Source organism: Paralichthys olivaceus, chromosome 13 (assembly GCF_024713975.1).
Source record: "Paralichthys olivaceus isolate ysfri-2021 chromosome 13, ASM2471397v2, whole genome shotgun sequence".
Taxonomy (NCBI): domain Eukaryota; kingdom Metazoa; phylum Chordata; class Actinopteri; order Pleuronectiformes; family Paralichthyidae; genus Paralichthys; species Paralichthys olivaceus.
The window spans coordinates 5,394,110-5,421,306 of record NC_091105.1 but is presented as its reverse complement, the minus strand read 5'-3'; the positions used below and the strand labels follow the sequence as shown (position 1 = coordinate 5,421,306).

At 40.0% G+C, this 27,197-nt stretch overlaps 1 protein-coding gene across 2 annotated transcripts in view; it reads right to left on the bottom strand.

The window, feature by feature from the left end:
• Positions 1-27,197, bottom strand: part of LOC109633480 (mannosyl-oligosaccharide 1,2-alpha-mannosidase IA) — a 160,124-nt gene that overhangs the window by 79,079 nt on the left and 53,848 nt on the right. For both annotated transcript variants that reach the window (XM_020093373.2, XM_069537109.1), the window contains exon 2: positions 8,164-8,260. In XM_020093373.2, coding sequence (XP_019948932.2) covers positions 8,164-8,260 — 97 coding nt within the window. The remainder of the gene's footprint in view (positions 1-8,163; positions 8,261-27,197) is intronic.

The window sequence follows — 27,197 nt, the reverse complement described above, 5'->3', positions numbered from 1 at the left end:
GCCTTTACTCTTTCATCTGTTGTAGAGGGGAAGAGGGCAAACTGTGAATAGCAGCCTGAGGCCAATCCCCTTAACAGCCACCCAGACATCTATTGTTGATGAAAAATCTGTGGAGTGAGGGAGGGGCAGCTGTGACACCTAATGTAATGTTCTCTCTTTTTTTAATTACAAACACAAGCCTTGTCCCAAGCAGCTGTTGGACTATGGTTTTCGGCTTGGCATTTAATGTGCCGTGCACTTCAGTTAGTGACCCACATATGTAGGCACGAGAGTAATGACGTTCACAGAGGGATGAACATCTCTTTAATCCTCCATTTAGGCTCCGGGGCCGCTCGGCTTCTCGCGCTAGAGAAACTGCAGAAAGTGATACAGCACACAAGAGCTCTAATAAGAAATGAGCGCACATTTTCTATCGTAGCTTTCTCTGTGAATCTCTGAAGACACATTGAAATTACAACATCTTCATTAAGCTGTTTTTTTTGACACGTGCAGTTAAGCCTGGACATTTTCCTGGAAAGGGGCTGCATGTGAAAAAGAACTTGGAGCACCTGACGACCCCCTTATAAAATGTCCAGAAAATATCTGAGTGAGAGCACAGCAGGAAACTATCCAGATAATTCAGTCAGTGAGTGGACGTGTTAGTAATATTTCGAACACGTGTCGGACGCAGAGAAGAATACAAATATCTCAGGGTGAACAGGTACCAGACCTTTTTTTTTGGACAGTTGGAGTTGTTGTCTGAAAACAGCTTTAATGAGCTCTCCAGTCTCTATGATAACTTAAGCTAATTGGTTCTAGCATCATATTTACAGACATAGACTAATCTTCTCATTTAATTCGAGGAAAGAAAGATAATCAGCTTATTTTCAAAACTACGAAACCGATTCCTACCAAACATGTGGGAGGGATGGGGCCTGGGGCGTCCAACCTGAACCTATCAGGCATTCTGTAAAAAGGCACGTATAGCCCAGCCAACCAGGCTGAACACAACCCAAACTTCATTCTCATTTTTTTAACTTTCATTGTCTACATTTTATGACATATAAATAATTTAGGTTATCAAACCACTTCTGCTTTTCTTCTACATTTAACTAGACAATCATGTGCGGGGTTGTTGGGCCGTGTTAAAGATACAGACTGTGCTCTACTTGTTCATTCTGAAAACATCTCTAAAATGATTATGCAACGTTGCAGCATTTCAGACACTTTGGAACCACAAAGCCAACATAGTGTCCATGGTGATTCACATCACAACCAGAGCTGAAAGAGGGACCTTGTTTAGCTTTTCACCTTTTATTCTGAAGTGCATTGACACAGCAAAGGAGGGATTTGATTTTTGTGTCTTGCTGAGGAGTTGTTTTTTTGCCACATATTCTGTTTCATGCTGCTACTTTATAAGAGGTTAGCACATGAGGAGAACTCATCTCCCTCCCACATCTCTGTTGTATCCAAAACGGCACAGAAAATACTTTCAAGGTTTCAAGGACTCGAGAATTGGTTGACAGAGTTGACTTAAGAGACCCATTCTGAAGCTTTTTCCCAGACTGGTAACAAAAGAAAAAGAAGAGTAACGCATCCTGGGAGACTGACCAAGAGCAATAAACCCTCCGTCTTCACAATGGAGTTTTCCTGAATCGGCTTTCTGTTCAGATTAGAGAAAACAGCCTGGTTTATAGCTCTGTGATGATAAAAGATTAAAACCATAAACAATTTGTCCAGCCTGATTCACTTCCAGTTACATAGTGGTGAATGGTATATTTACTGCAGAAGAAATGCACAGAAACATATCACCAAGTGGCAATAACATAGTTTAATGAAAGGAAAGTATTCAATTACACTGAAAGCAGAACTCTTTCCAAGCCTGGCTCTGCTTATAGTCATTTTCTGGCCTGGAGGAGAGGTTTTCAATTCTTCTTCTTTAGCGTCTTCTGTTCTAGAATCGTAGATGTGTAGTGCTTTTATGTACCATAAATTACCTTTTCAGAATAAAGCCCGGTTTGTGTTAAACATCATTTAAATTCAAGGCTGAGGGCATCATGCTGTCGTGCTCTGAGATAAGCTGGTAACACAGAACCATCACCACTGATACTTCTAGTTAATGCTCTCCACCATAAAAGTAGGTCACGAGAGCTCTGGGAGCCAAACACTGAAAATGATTCACTGCACTGAGGGCTTAGGTTTGCAAGACTTACGGTTAACTAGTGTCCCAAAACGACTTTGCATCATTTTCCCACACTCATTTTAAATCTGCTCATATCTACATATGTGAGTTAAGTCTTTTTCAAAAGCCTGAAATCATTAAACGCTCTCAATATCATCAACTCCTCTTTTGCTCCAAGCTATAAAGTGAACCTCCCCTTACCGTGTTACACCCTCCCTGCCCGTCATCCGTCTCCACATGAACTGTTGCATGATGGCAAAAGCCACCTCCCTTGATCTCGCTGACAGAAAATGTTTTTAGCGGAGGCAAATAAGGAGTAAACAAAAAAGAGAGTAAGAATTACTCAAAGTAAAGAGATGACAGGTTGAAAGAAAAACAAAAAAGGTAAGAAACAGAAAGTGCAGCATAACGCCAGTAAGTTCTGCAGCTCTGTAAGAAGTGAATGTTCTCCTCCATACATTCATTCTTTAAGCGGCTTTAATCAGTATTTTCTGGTGGCTAACTGCAGTAACGGTCATAAATCCAACCTGCTCCATATTAATGGATGGGACACGGGCCAAAGTAAAAACTAAAAGTTCAGGTTGAATAAGTAAAGTAGTTTTCTGTAATTTTAGATTGTTGTTCTCACACTGATGGATGTTCAAGTGCTCAACTTTGTTTTTTTGATGCTATGAAAATGGGATTAAACTTGATGATTGACACCTTAGACTGGCTCATGATTGGTCGAACTCGTGTATAGGCGGGACTTTGATACTGCAGCTCCACACCATTATGGAGGTGAAGCTGCGTCATCCTCTTTAGAAATGTTTTTTCCCCTTCAAGAGATTTATTGTTGCACAGAGTTGGCAGCAGCACACAAGACGTCTCACACATCATCCAATTGACCCTCTGGAGATTTACCTCAGTCCCAGTGAAAAACATCAGCACCAAATATTAAAGCTAATCTGCAAAGTTATTCACACATGTAAAAATTAAATAATAAAAACTAAACTATGCAAAGACAAAATCCCCTTGGGTCACAGATGATCCTTCTCTCAAGCTTGAAAATCAATATATTGATGAAGTTTATAATGAGCATAAACAAATTAATGAGATTAACATTCTGCAAATGGAATTAACCACAAATTGTTGTATATTAATCATCAGAAGGATTAACTTCTCCTACAAGGTCAACTTATCTTTAATGAATAGAAGTGATTTTCAATTAGCTTTTGCATTTAAACTCTTTCATATCATCAGTGCTATTTGGTACTGAGAATACAGACTATAGGAACAACTGCTCCTCTGTGGATCTGAGTTCATGAATTTCTATAAAATTGAACACTAATGAGAAGAAGCAAATGTATTCATCAGTTCTACTAAACTAGAACTTGACCTGATCTCATCATCTTGCCCTCCTTTATTTCATAATCATCCAGGAGATTTAATATTTGACAAGAAGTAATCTCATCAAAGGGAAAGAGACAGTAAAGCTACCAGAAAAAAAAAAAAATTTAACTCTTCAGAAATCCAAGAAAATAAGGTTTACAATATTTTAACGTAAAAGAAAATGTTAATATAATCCTTACAAATCCAAAAACATTTATTTTTTTAACTTTTCTAGTTAATTGCTGTTATTGTGGCCATCTTACAAGAGTCAGAATCACTGAGAGTACAGTAAATAGCCCAGTTTTCTCTTTCTAATTGCTCTGAGCAAAATAAACTTTTAATAGGCTCTAAAGACACACTGCTTTTAAATGACAAAGAGTAAATGTGAGAAAGAGTTATCAAATATGGTTAAGAGGAAAGAGTGAAGCGGGAGCTGCGTTCAGCCTTGAGGGTCGTGACAAAGAAGAGAGGAGAGGGATTACAATAAAAATAGAAAGGAATGGGGGGTTGAGGGAAAGACTCAAAGGAAGATTACAGTCGTGTGAAAATGTGCCAGAGAAGCTGTTTGAGGAGGAAAGCGACGCGCTCTTCCTCTCGACGGTTTGGTTTGTGTTGCTTTGTGTGTGGAGCAGCGAGGATGTTCTGGCGGCTCTCAGCATAATGACAAGCTTCTGACGACAACACTAACCGTCGATCCAATCAGGCCGCATCTCTGTTTATTCTGGGGATTAAATTAAAGAACACAGCATCCAATTTCATACCTGGCTTCCCGCACCACTCTTCACACTGTGACATTTACTCACTAGCATGATGCCCTTTCTCTCTTCCTCCCTCTGACTCCCCTCTCTCGCTGTGTAACAAACAAGACAGGAGCAGGAAGAACTGAAGCCTGATTTACAATGAATGGAAATATATTGGCTGATGGGATTAACCATAGGGTTGAGGGAAGTTGTTCCCCTTCCCCCACACGTTGCCATGCTGCCAAAGACAAATAGCATGCACGCTCTGTTGTGTGTTTTTTTTTTTATTGTTTGCCTATCGGGTTGGAACTGAATTATGGGGCTTGTGTTTAGTGGTTAGCTGTACGACACAGATAAAGGAGGCAAGAAGGTATTTTTAAAAAGTGTGGCCTCAGTGTGAGATATTTGCTTTTGGGAGAAACACAACATTTTCTATTTAAAACGGATTCATAACAAATACAAACACACACGATAGGTGTCCTGTAGAAGTTCACTGAGAAACAGCATCAATCTGTTTTGCAGCATTTAATTTTACAGAAGTTTGGCACACCACTGACTAATATCTCTGCTTTAAATAATTTCCTCTAATGTTAAAGGTTTGCTAGCACTGCTGATCCCACTGAGGGTTAATGCACCAGAGTGTATCTCACTGCACATTTTAAATGTTTCCCACCACTTAGTTTTTGCTCATGTTTTGTGAGGATGAATAACTTTGCCTCTCATGTAAAACTACAGCCAGCCAATCGCTCAAATTTAAAGGTGACTATATACTATATAAACCATAACTAGAACCCAACCTACACGGGCCAATACAAATATTATATCAAGGCTCTGATCACTATAAATAATCAATATGTTTTCGATATACTAATTCCACACCATAGGAGTTCTAACCTCTTTGTTAGAAATAAATCCATCTTCAACAGACCAAACCAGAGCAGTTGGTACTGGATCACTATGTAATATACAGCGATCGTTTGCTAATATGCTGCCATAACAATTTTATGAGTTGATATCAAGGCTCATTGCTGTGAGTCTGTTTTGGAGTCTTTCTGCCCTCCAGCAGACTGAAAATACTTAATGCAGCTTTAACACAAACAAATCACTGCAACTGTCTCTATCAACATGAAGAATGACCGAGGCTGCTTCATCATTCCTCAAGTTTTAATACTGACAACAGTACAGTCCATTAGCTTCTTATGTCCTCAGCTGTTATTCCCTCCTAATGATGCCTTACATCACAAGTGATGCAAGTAGAAAATGTCGTGATAAGTCATCTTAAGACATTACCTGAGGCAAATCTAACAGATCGCCATTACTGCATATTAAAAAAACATTGAACAAAGTCGACTTTCTGTAACAAAATAAAACCAATTTAACTGAGTCAGTTCAATCAACTTATTCTATCACAGTGATTCTGTGATATCAGATACTTTAGATATTACAGTCCTCGACATGCATATTTTTCTACCTTATATAATAGTATTTTGCTCTTTCATGATTTAAAACAAGACAGTACAATCCTCTTTATATACAGCTTATGGTACAACCACACTGTACTTTGATTTATGTAACACCATCGCTTCTCTTATTCCTTTAACTCAAACTCATTAACACTTTGGTTCAAAACCAAAATTTAATTACCATCTCTGAAGTAAAGCAATTAGATATGGTAGAACAAATGTTTTACCAAGTATGTTTTACTAAAGCAACATAATAAAACCTTTTAAACAGCAGCTTCAAAGTTGTTATGATGATTAACTGACTTGGAATAGTCAGTTGCTGCTCTAGGTCCCAGCCCTCATCCTGAATGTCTGTTCTTGCTCTTCATAACTTTGGTGAGCAGGTACGATCTCCTCTGACAAGTGTGGAACTGACTGCTAGTCGCCGCTTCAACTTTCAGAATCAGGTCAGGATACTTTTAAAATTTGAAGAATCCTACAGAGTTTGGTGCATTTGTTACAGCAGCAGCAGTTCTGGTTTAGGAAGCAGGGGATCATGGGTAATATCAATGACTTGGTTGTGTTTCAGTTTATTGAGTGGGACTACTGCAGAGGGTGCTGTTGCTCAGTTAAAGTTACAGGGTGTTGCTTTAAGCTATAACCACAAATGGAAACATTTCAATCATTGACTGTTTTCATTATCTCGGAGAAATGATCAGAAATTCAAATGTCTGCTCCAAACCAAAAATTTAGAATTTTAAAAAATGACTCATGTTAGCTAAGACCTCTGCAACCTCGGGGGAATGACAGGAGCAAAGAGAACACAAACTATTTCAAGGCAGCTTGCATCATTGCCTCAATAATCCCAAATCCCTTCAGATGTGTCGGAGGGAGACCTCAGGTATGGAAGACAGCACCAAGTCGGATAGTACCATCCAATTCTTATTAAGAGCCGATCCACCTTTTATTAAGGGGCTTTATTGTGGTATTTCCCTCTGGCTCAGCAGTGTGAAGTGACTGATACGCTCCACTGCAGAGAACCTGAGGACCCCTCAGGATCTGGCTCCAATTAGAGGCTGTTGGAAACTGTGACACGCCTGGCAGGTAGCGAGGTTTCCCATGCTGAGCCAAAGGAAAGAACGTTACGGTGACAAAAGCTCACTGAGGCGCAAACAGGTGCAACTTGATACCTTTCACCTGACAGTTCAAAACAAACAGAAGATGAGAACGTTTTTCAAAATTCACTTCATCATGGTTTGTTTTGAGTTGGGCCGTCGGCACTGGGAAATTATTTTAAGCGTGTTTTAAAATATTATTGTCTCCTTTCAACAGTGAGGAAATTCAGTATCCGGCCTGAGTGATGAAAATACTAGTTTCTCAAAAGGAAATGTACTTATTCAAGAAAATGATTGCAACAAGAACAAAGCTCTTGACCAACTTTTTAATTCATCAATTGATCAATTTGTGTGTAAAACAGACAATAGAAGAAAAATGTTAATCACAAATTCCCAGATACAACGATGACGTCTCACAATGTTTTCTTGTCTGAGCCACAGAAACACTGAAGATGTGCACTTAAGGAAAAACGCTACAACCGACTTCCTGCTTAGTGAATGGCTTAAACCATGAGGACTTTGATATCACAATAGTTGCATGAATTAAGGCAACAGAGCCAAACGGGGCAAACCAAGCTCCACATAGAGAAAATATAAATTATAGTCTGTAAATAAGACACAACATGCAGCTGACTGACTGTGCCCGTCACACTGATGCACTATTGTTCTTCTCAGGGTGGTTTCTTTATTCCAAGCAGGTATGGTTTGTTTTTCCTCACTTATGTTGATTCATTTCCTTGTGATGTGTAAACTACAGCTTAAAATACTCTACAAATTGCAGGTTTTATGCTGTAATGAACATATACAGGAAAGTACCAAGGAAACAAACATTTGTTCATTCACCTTGAGGGAACACGCTTCGTTATTTTGATTCTCAGCTTCACTTTACACACTCAAATATTTGCACCTGGACCTTCCTTCTTCCTTGTTGTTCGCGAACGTGCAGAAAAAGCTTTAGAGCCTGTCAGAGCAAGTTGAAAACGGCTGTGTTAGGGCATTCAGGTCAAACTAAGAAACTGCCGATTCTATTTAGTTGACATGTCTTCTTGTAATAAAGGAAATCAATTGTTCATTCCGAAATTCCTATTGTTAAATCTCTAGTTTTGAGGCTGAAAGCATATACATGGTAGAGAAAAATCGTTATCCTTGAAATGTATAAAATCAGCAGCTTCTTCCATTTCACACCATGAAGATATCTTTCCAGAAATAATTAGTCTTACTCCAGTTTTGTGCCTGAAACCTTCCAGGGAGAAATGTCAATACATCTCAAACAAATTGAAGACGACCACTGAATGATCTATGACCCCAAGATCCTAACGCAAAATACCGACACTCACCAAACATGTTGCCAATGTGGCCGTTTCTCGTCAGAGGCCGCAGCTCATTCTTGCCCCAGGCGTAGAGCTTGTAGTTGTCCCAGGCAAACTTCATCATCTGCAACACAAACAGAGGAGAGAAACAGCGGTCACTCGACTGACAGGCAGGAATCCCTCCTCCAAACCCAGATGTAATTATATCGCTGTAGCTCAAGGCGAAGGCAATGATAGCTTATTGATCAGAACGGGATTAAGGACAAACATGCAATTATCACACATAAACAATAAGATTGACATTTCCCCTGCAGCTACTCCTCCTCCTAAATTAAAGATTGAATGATGAAAAGCAACTCAGATAGATAAGACCGCATCCAAAAGAAGAAAAGTTTTTTTTAATGGATGCTCTCTTCTTCTCCTCCTCCTGATAATGAAAAATAGTGATCTATGCAATTTGGAATGAAGAAGGCAACTGTCTTTGATGCAGTGAATAAAAAATGATGGTGCCAGACAAGCATGTGAGGGATGAGGAAAAGCTAAAAGCCCAGAGTTGAGTGACACGTCTTTATGGAAACACAGTCACAATTAACTTAGCAGCATGACAGGGAACGTTTCATGTTATCGATCAAATAAGTGCATGAATATTTTAACAAAAAGTAAAGTGCTGCAGTTTTTTCCCCACAACTATTGGTCATAAACATAAAATAAAACATAACTTTTTTAATAAAATAAAATTCCTCCAGTTGAATGTGAAAACAAATATAATTAAAATATTATTCCAGTATACTTTATTTGATTTGACTATTAGTTGTTGAAGACACACAAACACTGATACATCAAATTCAAAATACAAAATACAAAATACACTGCCGGGCCAAAAAAAAGTCGCCACCAAGGTCACACACTCTAATATTTTGTTGGACCGCCTTCAGCTTTGTTTATGGCACACAATCGCTGTGGCATTGTTTCGATAAGCTTCTGCAATGTCTCAAAATGTATTACTGTCCAGTGTTGCATTAATTTTTTCACCAAGATCTTGTATTGATGATGGGAGAGTCGGACCACTGGGCAAAGCCTTCTCCAGCACATCCCAAAGATTCTCAATGGGGTTAAGGTCTGGACTCTGTGGTGGCCAATCCATGTGTGAAAATGATGTCTCATGCTCCCTGAACCACTCTTTCACAATTTGAGCCCGATGAATCCTGGCAGTGACATCACGGAATATGCCCGTGCCATCTGGGAAGAAAAAATCCATTGATGGAATACTGCCCCCACAGACTTGTACAGTCGGCACTAGGCATGATGGGTGCATCACTTCGTCTGCCTAAATCCAGGTGGCGACTTTTTTTTTGGCCAGGCAGTGTACATTGTACTGAATCATACTAGTTGAATACTCTGCTGTTCCACTCTTTTCCTCTATCTGGACCTATTTTACTGAACACCCCTGCTCTAGTGAACACAATATCACTGCCTTGAAGAGCAGACTTGAAGTTCTTCAGTCAGAAAGCAGTTTTGCTATTACAGCTACTATTGGCTCTCAAGCACCTGAAAGTCAGAATATTACATTATGTGCCAATTACCAGCCGTGACTGTGTTTGTGTACAAATGAGCAACGTGTTGAGATACACTTTCAAAAAGCAATGCAGCTGTGAGTATACAGGTTTATCCGAATCAGGTTCTGTAGGCAAAGACAAGTTCAGTAAATTACATTGTCTTCAGCAAAATAAAGCAAACACAGAGAAGTCGGTTCCCTCGGTACAATCTGCCGTAAGATGGACAGAGAGACCGGAATTAGATTTTTCCCTCTCTGGATTTCACGGTAACACGGTGTCATCTGTATTATTGCTACAAGAGACTCCTCGCTCTCCTGAGGTAGGCTCAGATAAGCCTGAGAAAAGAAAAAACATGAATCCGATTACCTGCGACGAGGCCTCCAGCTGAAAATCTTCTCACCCTAAGAAGCTCATTACAGACACCTCAAGTAATACTAAGCTGCAGCCCTGTCTCACACTACAACAAGTCAGGTTTCCACAAAAGACTAAATGTACTCACAAGTTGCAAAAACCACGACTACGGGTAAGAGAGCGAAGCTTTGATTACAGTGAATCATGTGCCATTAAATTATTATGAAGCTACTCTGCCAGTTTAATTTGTGATTTTGCATCTGCACTGCGCCTCACATAAAAGAAGTATGCACTGAAAAACATTTGTGGATCAGAAGATAAAACATAATCTACATTAGCACCTTTGTTGTTTTCTTTTGTAGTTTTTCTTTATCAGGAGAATGGCGGCAAATCTGAGAACGCAGTGAACAGCTTTCCAACTGTGTTTTCCCCATTAACGCAAACAAAAAATATCTTGTATACTGAATTAATATTAAAGAATGTAGAAAACAAGCACAAAATATGATTAAAGGGCAAAACATCAAAGAATCTTGAGATGGAAATATGTTCACAAAGGTAATTATTTTCCTCTGAAAGAGCAGAGAGAACAAAAATATCCACCGTCTGTCTGACTGCGTCCTGACTGAACGTTCTGTCTGCCTGGATGCAAACCTGCAAATGTCTTCAGTCTTATTTGAAACTTACTCCATCTTTTATAATGTCTCACTCCCCCCAACTGCTTTGAAAGAAAACTAATAAAACTAATAGGAAAAAGTATTAGCATAAAAAGGGTAAATGTTAGAACTATATATGTCCCTCTGAGTTTCACTTAAATTACGTTACCAGCTGAACACCATTTTATGCAAAGCCAGCAAACAAATATCCAATGTTATGATGACCAAATTTAATGCTGCACTTCCTTAACAAAACACACACCGAGTTTTAAGTTGACGAACAGTTCTTGAGATATTTGAGCCATTAACAGACAGAGAGATATTTCTGGGATTATTAGAAAGATCCTAAATTTAACATATTAAGATGAAACAATACATTTGGAGCGAAAATGACTGTATTTAATAGTATCCCCTTGTCTACAAGTTAGTGTACTAAATGTAAAAGCTTCGCATTCATGTAGACAAAAAGACTTGATCACACTCACACAAATATCTGGCACTGTGTTTTCACATCCCTGCTGGTGTGCGCTGCGGAGGGTCAAAGTGTGGGAGGAGTAAGGTCACATAGCTGTAGGTTTGCTGGTATACCGACCCATCACCACCACAACACACACAGTGCTAATCAATAGCTGTAACCGTATTTGAGAATACCACCCCCGAAGCTGCTTCTCCAATAGAGCAAATGGATGAATGACTCGTTTTCAGGGGAACAAAAAATGCAGACATGATCTGACAGGACACCGACTGTTCTTCTGTTGAAATAATTGGCTGGTTGTTGGGCGGAAAAGATCAATAACTGAACACAGAGCCAGTGATTAAAATGAATCTGGGATAGACCAGAGAGACAATATTCAATCCAGAGACTATAGGTCAGAAGTCATGCATCACCAGCCAGATCATTTAAGTGACACAGGCTGTTGAGGTTACATTTATTCTTTATCAACTCAAAAAGGGTTAATCACAATTTTCTATCAAACATAAATACAGGAATTAAAACTGACTTTCCCTTTTCTTCTTGAATGAAATTAGAATTACTGCCCGTATGGGTCTGCCTCCACAAAACAGTGCACTTTCAATCTACATATATTTTTCCAGACTCTTATGAAGTAATCTTGACCTTTGAACACATTTAATCAGTTAGTCTTTGTATCTAAGTGAGAACTGGTCGAAATTGGACCAAGTTTCCTGAAGGTGGACTTGAGATATGTTCTGGAGGCCAGAAACAGGATTTGTGAGGCCACCTCCTGAGAGGTGACCTTGACCTTCGACCTTTGTTCACCCAAATCTAATCAGTTCATCCTTGAGTCCAACTTAACATTTGTACCAAATTTTAAGACATTCCCTCATGGTGTTCTTGACATATCACATTCACACAAATGGGAGGGACGGAAAACACGAAAACAGAGGGATAAGAAATATTTCGTAAAATAACCACAGAACTTATAATCAAAACGATCCACATCAACTCTCTAAAAGGGATAAAGGGACGTAACACTGCTATAAATCAATTATCTACAAATCTACCATGCTTCCTTGTTAAGGACATTACACCACTATTATCTCAATGCTCGTCCCGTCTTTCTTAACCAGCATGGGCCCTAAAGTGGTCAGCAGGGTTTCCTGTTCAAAGCAATAGTTTGACTCTCAAGGCAGAAAAACTCAAAGTCACAGCAGGAAACATGACCTTTATCATATGCTTCATCAATAATAATGTGGTTGAAACTGAATCCTTAAAAATCAAGATTCTTATCACAAAGTTCTGCATGAAAAAGCAAACTTTGGCTGTGTAATATGAGCCTGTTACGTTAGACTGAATATGTGTATCTGCCTCTTGAGCACTCCAAGGACAAGGTATTTCTTTGTGATGGATCTGTGTGTTTTCAAAACTCAAGGCTCTCATCAACCATTCTTTGTGTTTCTCAGTCTGTTGGATGCACATCTGCTACCTCCTATTAGCACAAACTGAGACTCTCCAAAGGTGCACCGGCACAGATTGCCAATGACTGCGAGAGGGGCTGTTATGTAAATTTGTGAAAAGGCATGAAAGAATGGGCAGGAGAAGGGGATTGCAAAAGGACTGCTGATACTGAGGGGTGAAGTATCTAAAGGTGGAAGCCAGGCAACTAATGGATTAGTGCTACAATGATTCTGAAACCGAGACTGAACAATCAAACTGCAATAACACAACCACATCCCAACCACCACAACTGCAGAAACAGCCTCCTGAGCTCTTGTGACTTTGTTAATGGAACATTAACACATTTACAATTAACACCTTGACAAATGTAAATGTGAATTTGTACTCTATTTCAAGTGTCTAGTGTGAAATGAAAATTAATTGTGTTTTTGTTAGAATGAGCCCTCTGTATTTGGAGGGTCTTCCTCCATGAGGTCCGCCATGTTGCAACGCCAAGTGTTTACAGTCCAGCCAAGTACCGGATCTAGAGAGAGCATTATGACACCTGAAGGCCACCATAGGTTCTCCTTCATGCTGGAAAAGTGATTGCAATGTGAGAATTATTCAGCTGGTTGCAACATACAACTGGATTCCACTACATCCCAAACACTAATCATTTAAAGTTAGGGCAAGATGTATAAGTATTACACATTAAACTAACATTACTGGTCTAGTGACAGTTTTGTGGCAACATTTCTCTAATCCACCTTGAAACATACAATTATGACTCAAACCATGGATGTTTGGAACCGTTACACTGGCAGACGAGGCAGGAGAGACACTACAGGGGGTTTTAAAGCCATCAATGCAAAGACTTAACCAACAAGGGTCATGTTTAATTTCAATGGATGACACACAGCAAAGACAATATGAAGAAATGTCTCTCTGAGCCAACATCAAATAAACAAATAACATCCACTGTCATAGAGGGAAAGATGGTATAATGAGATGTTGCTGCGGGGAAGGGTCTGAATCTAAAGCTTAGACAGAGATTCAAGTCCTCTGAATGGAAGATGTGCTATTATTTGAATAATCTGACTAAGTGCTACCCAGAGTAAAAACAACCCACAGTGTTTTATTCTTTTAGATTAATCCCCATGGGGTAATCCCAAAGAATAGAACACTGTGGTTTTCCCCTCTTAAGAGTTGGTGCTATGTATCTGACATCTACACTTTTGAACTCACGAAAGAACTGTTCCCTGATCAGTTGCAGCTCAGGATTGGCTTCCTGTGACGCCAAGCTCGGTTCTGCTTAATGGCTTTACAGCTTTAATCAAGCTGGAAAAAAACATGTGGATAGTTTGCAGATAAAAAGCAGAAAAGCAACTGAACATAATGAAGTCCAGATATGTGTAGCTGTGAAAATGCACATTCACTGTGGTTGTAGTTAATTAGCTGAAGTGAGATCACTACACTGCTCATTGTAAACACAGTTCAGACAGACGGGTTCGGACTCAGTGGCCCCCGTGGCTCAGGAGAGGCAGATACACAGAGATCAACTGAAGAGCTGCACGATCTGTAAGATACAACTAATTAGAGCGTCAGGCACAGCAACAGTCTTATATCACCACATTCTGGAGCTGTGTGTCTCCTCAAAGAAATCTGCTGTGGCAGCAAATCAGCCAGTTCACTAAAACTCATATTTATCACCCACTTGGGTTAGACAGTTTTAATAAAGATTGGTCGTCTACAAATTGGCATGTGACGATTTGTACGGTGAAACATCAGGATGCCTGATGGCTTATGGGTGTGGTGGTACCGGTTTACTGAGTTCTGACACCAGTAATCACTGAGCAAAACCATTAGAAATACAGTGTCTGAAACAAGCTTTTCATTTTCAACTGGTGCTGAGCATAACTGCTGAAACTAATTAACTTGATAACCGTCATAAATCAAACATGACTGTTGTCGGTTCATGTGCCCTCGCACACCACCTTCATGTCAAAGATATTTCTTGAGGGAAAAACCTGCCACTCCATAACAGCACGGTACGAGTTTCTGCACTTCTAAGAAATCCAACAGTGTCACTGTCAGAGATGGCATCCTCCAAACCCAACACTCAAATCATGTCATTGAATAATCCCACAGATTCAAATAATCACACTCACACAACTTCATCATTACCTAACCCAACACCTTTACTTACTGTGCAGCAGCTTGCTAATTAAGCTGCATCCAAACTGAGCAAGATATGAATCCACATTCTGGTGATCCACAGTCTCACAGAGAGCTTCAAACATGGTTTGCTGTACAACAACAAAGCTGAATAAGTTTGTGCTGAAAGGTGCTGAAATCAAAACTGGAATCAAATCATGCAGTAAAACCCTCTGGGAAAACTTTTTCAGTTTTATGTGTTTGAAAAATGGGCGGAGAAAAGCTGAGTGTCCACACGGGAGGCCGGTATACTTCCACAGTCAGGAGTATGATTCCCACTGGGACCATCCATGTTGAAAGTGTTGGACCGTCTGGAACTTCAGACAACATCCATCCATCAAACAGCATGTGGTATGAGACCAGAAGCGTCCCACTCTCCGTACAGTGAGTTTCCACATTTCCATCCATCATGACTAAAACATAATTCTGATTTCACCAGCCTACTAAAGATGAAGAGGAAAACAGCTCCTGCGTGTGAACATGCTTTATCTAATACCTAAGAAACTCATTGCACAAGTTGTTTATAATAAAAAAAGCCAATCACAATATGAGACGTTGAGGTTTGTTGCTCTGAAAACAAACTATACAACAGCAGGGCAGCTATTTAGAAAGCACTCAGCCTTAATCACTTCCACATCACATCTGATATCAGGGTTGAATGAAACAATTTGCCATCTATGAGTGAGGTTTTGAATATTTCGTTGTTTTCCGTCAGTCAATTTGATCCTTAGTTTCTTTCAAACTGCGACGATTTGGTGACTCGGTTGTTTTTACACGACAGGGTCCGATGCTCAGGAACTAAAAAATATATGATAAAATAAAGTATGTAGCCAAATTTTACAAAATAAACATAACTATGCTTTGGATAGAACATTGGCTACAATTAATGAGTGCAGAATGAATAAAAACATGCAGAGCAGACGATGGATCATGGCCGACGCAGTGCAGACAACTTCTTTTAAGAACACTTAGGGATCCATTCTTTAATATTGTTTTCATTGTATGCTTCCCTGTTTCATGTGAGATCCCAAACTCACCGTAAAACATAGACTGACATCAAAGTAAACCATGCAGTACATCTTCCCAAGCTAAAACACCACGGACAACTTCATACCACATGTACAAGGATCTTCTGATTGCACAGAAAGCACGCGTCAAAGTGCTCGACACTTTCCCACCCTGTACGTTTTCTAATGCAGATGTTATATTTGGTTCCACAAGGCGTCCCTTTAATCTGAGGAGGCTTTGGGTGGATCTGGGATAATAAATCACACCCCAGCATCCTGGCATGGCAGCCCCAAGACGCTGCTGCATTAATGAGGTGCTGTGTCATCACCTGAAACCAAGGGGACCTTTGGCAGTGGAAACATAGAATCAGCTTTCCCACTGTTTCCCCCTAAACTTCCCACCTCAACTCCTTCCAACTTCACCCCAAACACAAATACTTGCACATTTCCTCTTGCTTCCAGTACTAAAAACAAGTCCTAGAGCACAGCCATTTCCCAACGATTAACACTCCATTCATGGTCAATGAGCATTGTAGGTCTCTGAGGGCCGGTGATGTCTCATCCTGAGTCAGCACCACACTGGTGGTCACTTTCAAGCCAATTCCAACACAATAGCCAAAGTTGGACAGCCGGGCGGCACTGAGCTGCAGGTCATTCATGCATGGAATTAATGAATGTTTGGTATCAACACCGGCTGATCAGCAGAGCAGTTAAAGTGCTGCAAAAATACCAGTTGTCTTGAAATACAGCTCGTTCTTTGTTCCAAAAATTACTGTGAAGTCATTTGGAGGAGTTTTCACAAAAGCTACAAAATATGCAAAGCAAGCATCCACCAAAAATCACAACAGATTCCTGATTAGAATGTCTCCTTATAGACCTTGTAATTAAGAATAATTGAGTCAGCAAGTCTTAGTACACTCAAAGATTCTTACAGCCATCTGCAAGACAATCTGAGCAAATCTGATGAAGATACTTGGATTCATGCTGTAATCTTGACTTCTTTAGGTTTCCATCGAGAATGAGCTTCTATAGTGATTAAATGATGTTATTCTCTGATGTGTTATTTTCAAGCCAGCAATTTCTAACAGCTTCAGGAAATAACATAATAATGTCTAATCATGTATAAAGCTTCTCGTCTAATTAAATCAAAATCACTTCTCGTCTTCACGAGGCTGTTTGTACAAAATGTGCCACATACATATTTCCTGGATCCCTCTCTCTCTCTGGCAGGTGTCCTCACCGCTCCCTCCAGAACCGATCATTAGGAGAGATATGTGGCCTATGCCAAGTCGTCTCCTTAGCGCTTGCCACCGGTGGGTTTTGCGAGTTCCAAAGCACCATGAAAGATTCATTCCAAGAGACAGAGAGTCACCACAAGGAGCCTATTAAAACTTTTGGACTCTGGTCTTGAATTGTTATGGAGGTGGACCTTGAGTAATACCCTGCCTAAATGACTGTGGATGATGAGCAATGGGGAGAAAAGTAGATGTGACAATGGAGTTGTGAGCAGAACTTACTAAGGCATCAAAACTACCCTCAAGGAAGTTAGAATTTGAATCCTATTTAATACTTCAGGATGGCACAGAGACTTGGTGACAATGTGGCTGGTTCACAGAACTTATTTCAACTTTTAAGGCGCAGTAACTGTCAAGTCAGCTGCTCATGCCTCTTTCTGATGTGTGTCTCATCGATTCTCATGTGGCATGAGTCTGTGCTAACCATGTAAGCTAACCCCAGGAAGACATTCTTGCCCTCAGTGTCACCTTTAACACTTGTGAAGGTAAAAGGTAAAGCAATGTGCAAAAGCCCAGCAGCCATTGTAAAAGCAGCCAGCCAAACAGCAACATGAAGAAGGTATAACAGAGAATAGGTTGTGAGAGTTGTGTGATGGTGCGACAGACCAGGTGACGGACAACATGCTGCGCTACCAGGGATATATTTTTACTAAGGTACAAAGCCTGGAACAAAAATGTGACGTTTTAAGTTCATCAATCAAGTTTTGAGGCAGTGACTAATGGGCATCAAACAAACTGCTGCTTCAGAGATTTCCACAATGACCGCACTAAATCTTTTTCCAATGGAGAAAATGATGAAAGATCTGATGCAAAAGGGGTCAATTATAGTGATGAACACACAGAAAACGATCCCCAATCTCTGCAGTTTCCCTAAACATCTTCCAGCTCATGTTCCTGCTCTTACAGCCCACAACTTTTTTGTTCACTCTCTTTGGAACATTAGCTTGATCTACTCCCAAGAGTGTTGGTAAAACAAAAGGAGGATGAATCTTGGACGTTACGAGGTTACAGGAATGAATTCTAACGTTCCTCTGGATATGTTAACCCTTCACAACTTTACAAGGTAATTACAAGTTTTCAATGTGTTTAATCAAGCAATTAATGTGTAAAGTGTAAAGCTGTGGTGGCTAGAGCTTGGTAGCTTCAAATGAAAAAGAAAGCCAAAATTGATATTGCTATTAAAACAAGTAGAACAATTATCAAATTAAGCGAAATTAATATATGAAATGAATAAAATGGCAAGTAGAACCCATATGGTACTAAGTAGACCACATACCTCCACCAAGGTCAAATCTTTAAATTAAATCAACCAGCAAATTGTACAAACTTTAGTCAAAATGAAAAGGGTTCCTCTCTGACACAAACCCCATCCTGACACTAAGTTTCTCTGTAATCCGTCCAATAGTTTTAGCGTTAAAACAAAAAAAAAAACCCAAAAAACAAATGGACATGGGTGAAAACATAACCCCCTTGGTGAAGGTAATTCTGCAGCGGTCACAACAGTTTTACCAGTAAATGCCACACACACAGTGAAGTAAAAGTTTGCATACTGAAAGCCCTCCAGGTGACGCTTTCAGCTTTCTATCCACACTGACAACTTAACAATCGTTTGAGAAAAAGCTGCTATTTAGTTCAAGCATTCAACGTGTTACTTTTCAAAGTAATGTTTGTCTGCACAAGAGCTCTCAGGGCTCCAGTCAAACAGTTTCCAATCCTGTCACTTTCCTTGGATCACCAAGCCACTACCTGAAAAAACCCCCAGACCCTGCCAGAGAGGTTGATGGGAACTGGCGAAGTGGAGACTCAAGCGTTCTCTTAACTTAGTGCAGTAACAAGAACTTTCACAATAAATGTAGTGCACCTTGAAATTCTACAAGAAAACACCTAAGCTGATGTCCTCCCGCTCACTGTTCTCCCTCCTCAAAAACAAACTTGCAATGAAATTGCAAGGATGGTGCAGAAAGTGAGAGGTTAGTGAAAGTAAATACAAACTGTTACAGAGCTTAAAAATTATCATTAGAAAAATATAAGGAAGATCAGGGAGTAGTGAAAGAAGGAAAGACAAAGGAGAGGGGAGCAATTTGTCAAGAAATTGCCAATGAGACTGGGCAGCCTGGAAATAGCGTTCCTCTCTGGGAACCACACAGACTATAGTGCAGATATGGTGAGCCCACAAGGTTTATAAGAAATGAATTCACAAGTTCCCCCTGTGGGAAACTTCCAACATTTCCACTGTGGGTGTTTTTTCTTGCTCTATATCAACTGGAGGAAGAGTTTTATCAGAGGTTATTTTCAGAGAAAGACAAGACAAGTAGATCAGGTCTATCTAAAATGCACCAGGGAGAGAAAAGGAGAGCACCATTAATAGATTTATCGAGGTAAGATGAGCAGAGCTGGATTTTTACAGCGCGACTGTTGACCTGTTTTTTATAGTGTCAATCCTGCCGAGTCTGAAACCTGAAATCCACCAACTGTCACCATGTGCAAATGAGAACTGTGTGTTTTGTCATTTTTACCTGGCTGACTGTTCGGAGCACAGAGTATGATAGACTGTGGTCCAATCTACTTCCATGACTGTCAACTCAAAAATAATTACAACTAGTGAGTGTCAGGATTTACTGTGATGAGCTGACCATCAGGACATTCTGCAGATTCTGCAGCACTGCTACATGAAGTTACAGAAAACTCTTCAGACAGCTGACTAGAGAAAGAAAGCAGCTAGCAGAAGGACAAATAAGGATGCTATCATTTCAGTATTGGTATCGAGACATTTAGGCAGAAAAATATATCGAAGGAATAATTCTAATATCATGATAACACTAAAAGTAAAGCATTAATATTGAGACATACGTGTAAATACTGGACTAATAGCTTTTCTCCCTGTCAGAGCCTCAGACCACTTTTCAAACCACCCTGACCTCTTCCTATTCGGTGTGGAAGCGTTGAAACACCTTCATTTTCCCATTTGAGTGCAAACACTGAGTTAAGACTTTGAACTCAAAGATGTCAGGAGTGTGTCGACCTGGCAAATGCTTTCATCTTAAATTAGTGAATCCTCAGAGCTGAAAGAAAAAATGATGTGGATACCAAACGTTGTCAGTGGTGAATTAGTTTCCCTCTGAAAATGGCATCTGCAGAGAGAACAGCAATGAATCCAATATATTTATTACATTTCAGACTCAATTTTGTGCTTTTGCTTAATTTGATTGGTATAATGCAGGACTAAGACAAAACTAATGCTGGAATTTATTATATTCCAAACACAAAATGACTGCTGCTTCTTTATCTGAACAGAAACAACAACCAGCAATGCCTTACTCTCCACCAGCCTCTGCATCATAAATCATAAAAGAAGCATTTAATAAAATGAATAAAACAGCCAAGCTCTGCCTTACATTAGAGAGAATAGAGACCAACTGACTTCCTAAATTGTAATTTAATGACTGGGCCTGCAGACGCCACATGTACAGATAAGCAGAATAACCTCTCGGAGGATGAGTTCTTTAATTTATTATCATTATCGGACACCAGTAATTTAAAATGTGGGTTGCATATTTGCTAAGCCATAAATGCAGGATGAGGAAAGTTATTCCCTTTCTTTGCCTTTGAGGAAGCAGCGGGACATCAGTCACCTTGGCAGAATGGTTTGACAGCCCAATTCTCTCACTTTAATGAAATCCCAACTCAGAAAAGAGCCAATTTCAATGCTCTGACAATACACCCTGCACTTCCTTATCCTCCGCCTCATTCACAGGAGACTGAGCATCTCTCTGCCTCCGCACACATCCAAAAAATACCTCAAATATCATCTGCGGTTAAAATCAGCGGGAGCATAAGCTTTTGAGCGGATCATGACAATATTATCACTTCAAGAGATGTCTTAAGAATTTCCACCTTATCTTGAAAAATTGAGTATTATCAGCGTTTCTGATTACTTGTTGGCCGACAAATATTATACCTGCAATTACCTGATATCTACCAATATACTACACTTGCAGACTAATCTGTCTAAGATCTTCCAAGCGTTAGGGTTTAAAAGTTCTTCAGAAAGAAACACTTGGCATCATGACTTCATGATCATGGCTCAACTTGGCTCAGCACAACAATCCAATCACGACGATTCATTTGTTTTTGGAACTTTACAAGAAATGAGGCTGATATAGTTTTAGCTACCTGACAACTGCTACGAATGGTCGTGACTTTTAAAGTAAAATAAACTTTTTATGCACATTGTAATATGATTAGTTTTTTTCATAAGGAGAAATTGAACTTAATCTTGTGGATTAGATTTTTTTATTTTCATCCTAATAACTTCCACAGTTATCGATGAAGCAAACTGACCTTGCAGCAGAAAGAATTAAGAGGGAATAAAAAAAGCACCGTAGAGAAAAAAATGTTTTCAATTTCAAATATAGCATCAATCTAATCATGTTTCCTGAACTTTAAATCCTGCATGAGAAATTGATTGGCTCGGTTTAATCTATGTATTTATAATGACGACATTCAAAATGTCTGTGGCCATTTTTTGAACCAAAGCTGCAGTTATTGCATATATTTTTAGAGCAGCACAGGAAATTGTATGATTGGTTGGATGTTAAAGCTTTTAAGTCTTGTGTAAAGCCTGCAGGGTATTATTGATTAAGTACATCTGCAGTATGTTTTCTGAAATAAACCTGCAGGGGGAGGGGGGGCAAAAAGATTGATCACATCAGATGTTTCTGTAGCTGAGAAAAATCAGATCTTCTGCACAGAACCTGTTTCAGACATTTATCTGAGGCGCTCTAACGCTGCAAGCAAAAGGCCACGTTATTGATATGACAGAAACATTTGTGTGCAAAGCCATCGATCCATTCTAATGGATTGGCCTGTTGAGCCAGGCCCTGCTGTTCTACTGCTGTCCAGACATCTTCAGGTGCTTATAACCAGGAAGCCAAAACCAGTTCAGCTGCAGAACAATTCAATCACAAGGTTGAAATATAAGCAGCAAGCTTAGCGGCTAAAGGTGACCCTGCAGTCCATCATAAACACAACTTCGGAGGACCACAATCAGTCTGTCTTCCTCACACTGAAGACCAAACTGTTGTGTAACCTCCCAGACCCTCAGATAACACCTATATCTCAGCCGTAGATGTCGCAGAGGACACTGGGACGGTATTGAGGGATGGGGGTGATAAAGGTTATGGGGAAAAAGTTTGTAAGTGCTGCCTGATTCTCGAGCGCAGTAACATGCTCTGGTCATGTTTTGATATAGTTCTGTTAGTACATGGAAGGTGAGTAGGCAGGAGGGTTTAGACGGCTTCATTTCAGAGTGGAAACAAAGGGAAGAAGGCGAAAAAGGCCAGTCATGAAATATTTGAGCAGTGACTACAGACAGTTTAAAAGAGCACGATGCCGTAGAGATCACGCCCCATGAGTGGTTTCAGGATGGAAACTGCAGGACATGGGATTTTTCTGTAATGGATATCTCAGAGCATTTTAACTACTGTGTTGTAAAATGACAAACTAAAGCATAAAAATCTATACACAGTGTTAAAACATGTACTACAATGAACAACATTTAAAAAACTTCTGCCTCCCACTGTCTAAATTTAGGATATTAATACAATTCTGGGGGGAGAAGTTTAATAAAAACAGTCATTTTTTGTTGCTGTTTTTATGGCAAACTAATAAAGACCAAAACAGGATTAAAACTCACATAACACTGTTTTAGTGTGCATGCAGAATAATGTCTAATAATTAAATGTAAAGCATTGCTTGATGTAAGATTGGGATGTTTTTTAGGGGGGGCATTTTTGTCCTTTAACCCGACTCATTTCCGCTGAAGTCTACACAATTATAGGCTTCAAAGAGAAAAGAAAAAGAAACGGAGCAGAAATCACAATTACAACAGATCATATGAGAAAGAGAAAGAGGAGATTCCATTATAAACCTGCCGCTCCTCTGACATGGTGAGATCTCTGTTGGTAACCATGTTGCAATCATGTGCAACGTCTCTTTCTTCTTTTGCAGGTGTTTCAACACTCAACGACAAATCATGGAAAACTCTCAGTGAAAATTTTAAACAGTTTTCTAAAAATAACATTTAGCTCTGGGCAACAACTTCCTTATTCTTCTTTCAACACCCACGAAAACTGTTATTGCAGACGACTGGAGCCTGCACTGTACACTTTTGCTTTTTCAATGCAATATATACACATGGACTATTACTAAGTTTTAATTATATTTTCTTCTGTTATCTCTGCTTATGATAGATTTTTCTTAAATACAGTTTATTATAATCACTTATAAGACAAATACTAATTGTAAAATGATAAATATACTATATATTGGGTCTTTTGATAATTCCCCATATTTAAATTCAGAGAACAGATTCATTCAATTAAAAATTTAGGTTAGTTACAGGCTTGATGCTCCAAAGTCTTATGAGGTTATCAAAAATGTGCTCAATCCTAAGCTTAGAAACCTCCCGCTGTGTTATTTACACCTACTCACTCCCTCGGGGGGCCGCAGTCATGGTGTTGTCTCACTGTGACACTGATGTTGTGTATGACGCTCAACAGAAAGAGAAACATTCCGCTCCTAACAAATAGAAAAACTCGAAACAGATGAAAGTAAATAAATTAAAGTGCCATAATGTGGCAGCAAAGATGCATAAATATTGAATATGAAAAGACTATCTGTGCATGAAGCAGCTCCACTGGCTCGAAAGCAACACAGACAGAAAGTATGTGCAGCCATGTAAGGACCATGGATTAAAGCTCGTCAGACAAGGCAAATGGTCCTGCATCAATGACACGGCTTTAGTAGGAGAATCACAACGAAGATCAGCCTCATCTTTATGTTAAGCCAGTGCGAGGAGAGTTACCACCACATTCAGGCGTTGTTGCTCCCCCCGGGTTCTTCAGCCGCCGCAGACCAGGAACACGGTGTTAGAGTAGTTCTGTGTCTCAGAAAAGATTTCTATGCCCGAGTTTAAATCCATTCTACCCCCTAAAATGTGTCGTGGGAGCGAGAGAAAATGAGTTAGAGTCCGAGCAGCGCCTTGCTTGTCTGAGCACGGCCATTACAGAAGATCCGCAGAGACGAAGTGAGAAATTTAAACGAATGGAGAGGTCCATCTTGGCTGTTTTGCGCAAGATTATTGTTTCACCTCTTGATCCTTTCTATTTTCATAGGTTTCTGTTATTCCACCGGTTTTCTCTTGCCTCGCCCGTGCTCGCCACTTTTATTCTCTTTTTTCCCCACCATGCCCATTTTTCAATCTCCTCTTCCATTTTCTGCCATCCTTGTCTTATTCTCATCTCATCTCCACTCTCCTGCTTCTATTCTGGTTTATCTGATGAGCTAGTGAAGTGGTACGCTGTACAAGAAAATGGAAAATACACTTTCATTTGGCAGGTAATATTTGGGTATATAAAGACGCGAGCAGAGACCTGTATCTTGCCAAATGTCATCTGCATGAATGACTTACCATAGATGGGCAGTGGATCTGACTTAGGCAAACAAAAGCTCAATGTGGACCTTTAACTATGTATGGACATTCAGTGGTTTAAGCCTCGAGTGCAGCAGGCTCAATGACACACTTCTCCGCTACGACTGGCTTCTTTAGTCAACAGATACTTTTGAGTCTGGTGTTTGCCAAGTGCATGCAGCCCTATCCGCTGTGCCGGGGATTCAAATTCTGTCTCAGTCCTGCGTCAGTGTCCCTGTAAAACGCTGATAAGTCCCAGAAAGACTCATATTACAGCCCTCTTTCTCTCTTACTCTTTTGTGATCACACCCTGGGGCTTTTGGTTATTACTAAGTGTGTGTGTGTGTGTGTTTGTGTGTGGGAACGCCTGTGTGTGTCTGAGGACGGGCAGACAAAGAGAGAAAACAAAGAGGAGGATACAAAGTACAAGTCTGATTGGAAATGTGAGTAAAAGAGCCGAAGCGAATGGAGGAGAGGGGGCGGGAGCGTTTGTTACTAATCTGCACAGAGATAGTTTGAGGCAGGTGTCTCCGTCTCCACCTGCATTATTTACTCTACCAGCTGAGGGAAGCTGCAGGAAGCTGACTCCAAAACTACACAGTGTATCGGAGTTTGTAAATAAGAGTCTGATAAATGCGTGCTCTGTCATGTCCTTGTCTCGTGCAGGGAATGTATGTGGCAGAAATGATAAAGTGCAATCTGCATTATTTGCTGACGATGAGCAGCCATGAGGGAGATGAACGATAACTGGAAGCTTGGTTTTTAAACAGCCAACATTTAAATGTACAAGCACACACATCACAATTCGATTTCTCATCTGAATTCACACACATCCCTCACCGGTGACTTTCTGAAACAATCCTGTCTCGTGTAGCTCAAAGGCCGTCAGGGCCGAGTGCAAACCACCCAAACACACTGTTCCAGCTCGATGGTTTTCACTGACCGGACATTGATTAGAGGGGAAAGTCCAGGCCTGATCCAGAACTGGTCAATATGTGGTTTAAACCTGGAGGCCACATCAGCACAGTGATATAGCTTCAAATCTTTAAACTTCTATCTCCACCTTTGCAACTGCATACAAAAACATCTTGATTTTTAAAATATGATAAGAGATGCTAAATGCGTGTACGTTTAACAGTTTTATCTTCAGTCGCAAAGCAAATTGAAGCTGAGCAGCAGGGCCAGAAAAACTGTCGAAAGGTAACAAGCCTGTGTTAAACTAGAATGACCTCACTGCAGGAGTATGCCTCCAGTTTCTGTCTACATATTTCCACAAACCTTTTATCCAGATTCAAATAAAGGTCATTGTGACCTTTACCACTGACCACTGGAACATAATCACTTTATCTTTGAGTCCAGGTGACAACTGAACAAACGTGGAAGCATTTTCTTCAAGCAGTCCTGCAATATCACATCCAAGAGAAAATAAAAATCACCGTGACCCTTGACCACTGAAATCTAATCAATTTATCAGTCAGTCCAAGTGATTTGTGGCAGATGTGATGAAATTCCCTACGGGCAGTCACATGAGGTCACTGTGACCTTGACCTTTGACCTCAAGGTAACAAAATCTAATCAGTTCCTGTCCAAGTGAAAAGTTTGAACTAAATTTGAAAGCTGATCTTAGGATATCATGAATCAAAGGTTTTCATATAGGAAAACATAAATGCCGAATATGTCTGTGAAAGACTGATTTTTATCTGCCATCTGATAACTTGGTGGAGCTCTGGCTGTTACTGAACTTAAATCATCCCCATTTAATAGATTTTAAATTTTTCACAAACTTAACGCCACCACCAGAGTTAACCTAGTGTCTTCAGAGCATGAAATGTGAGGGAGCATCTGTTGAAGTTAGGATTTTTCCAGAAATTGAAGATGTTGAATACTGGCAGAGTGCCGTTCTATTTTATCCTCTGCTCCATTTCTGCTCCCCCTCCCTCCTCTCAAGTGGGAGCATCAAGATTCCCCATCAGGCCTCTGACATAGAGGGCATATGACGTTAACATTGATTTCACCCTGTGAAAAAACATACTGACAAAAGGCCTGAGACAAGCCCACGCTCATCTCCCTGTCCTGGTACAAACTCATTCATCATACATGTTTCCCCAAAGTGTCGACGAGGAGGGAAACTGAGCCACACAATTATTAAAGCTGCAGACTAATCTTAGATTCTTCTTTTTACATAAGCAAAGGGAGTGCCTCCACGCTGGAGCAAAGATAGGGAGAGAAAGAATAAAGCGAGAGATAGACGGAGGGAGAGCAGGGGTTGAACTCAAAAGACTGCATGAATATTAAGGGGAACTTGAGGAGTGCAGAGGATAGAGAGTAATAGAAAGAGGACAAAAGAGGAAATAAGAGAGGCAGGAAGAGGGTGAGAAACGACAGACAGAGAAAAAAAGACATCTGGAGTCCCAGTTGCTTTGAACACAAATGCTTCATGAATCCAAACTTCAGTGTTTATCAATCTTCTTACACAAGACGTAGTAAAAGGCGCTGTCGCAGAGAATTGAAAGTTTTGAGCTTCTCCGTCTGCAATTCTTTATGTCTGCCTTTTTTTATTTTCTTTGCATCTATTCATTTATTTATTTATTTTTACTTCAGAGAGAGATTAGCATAG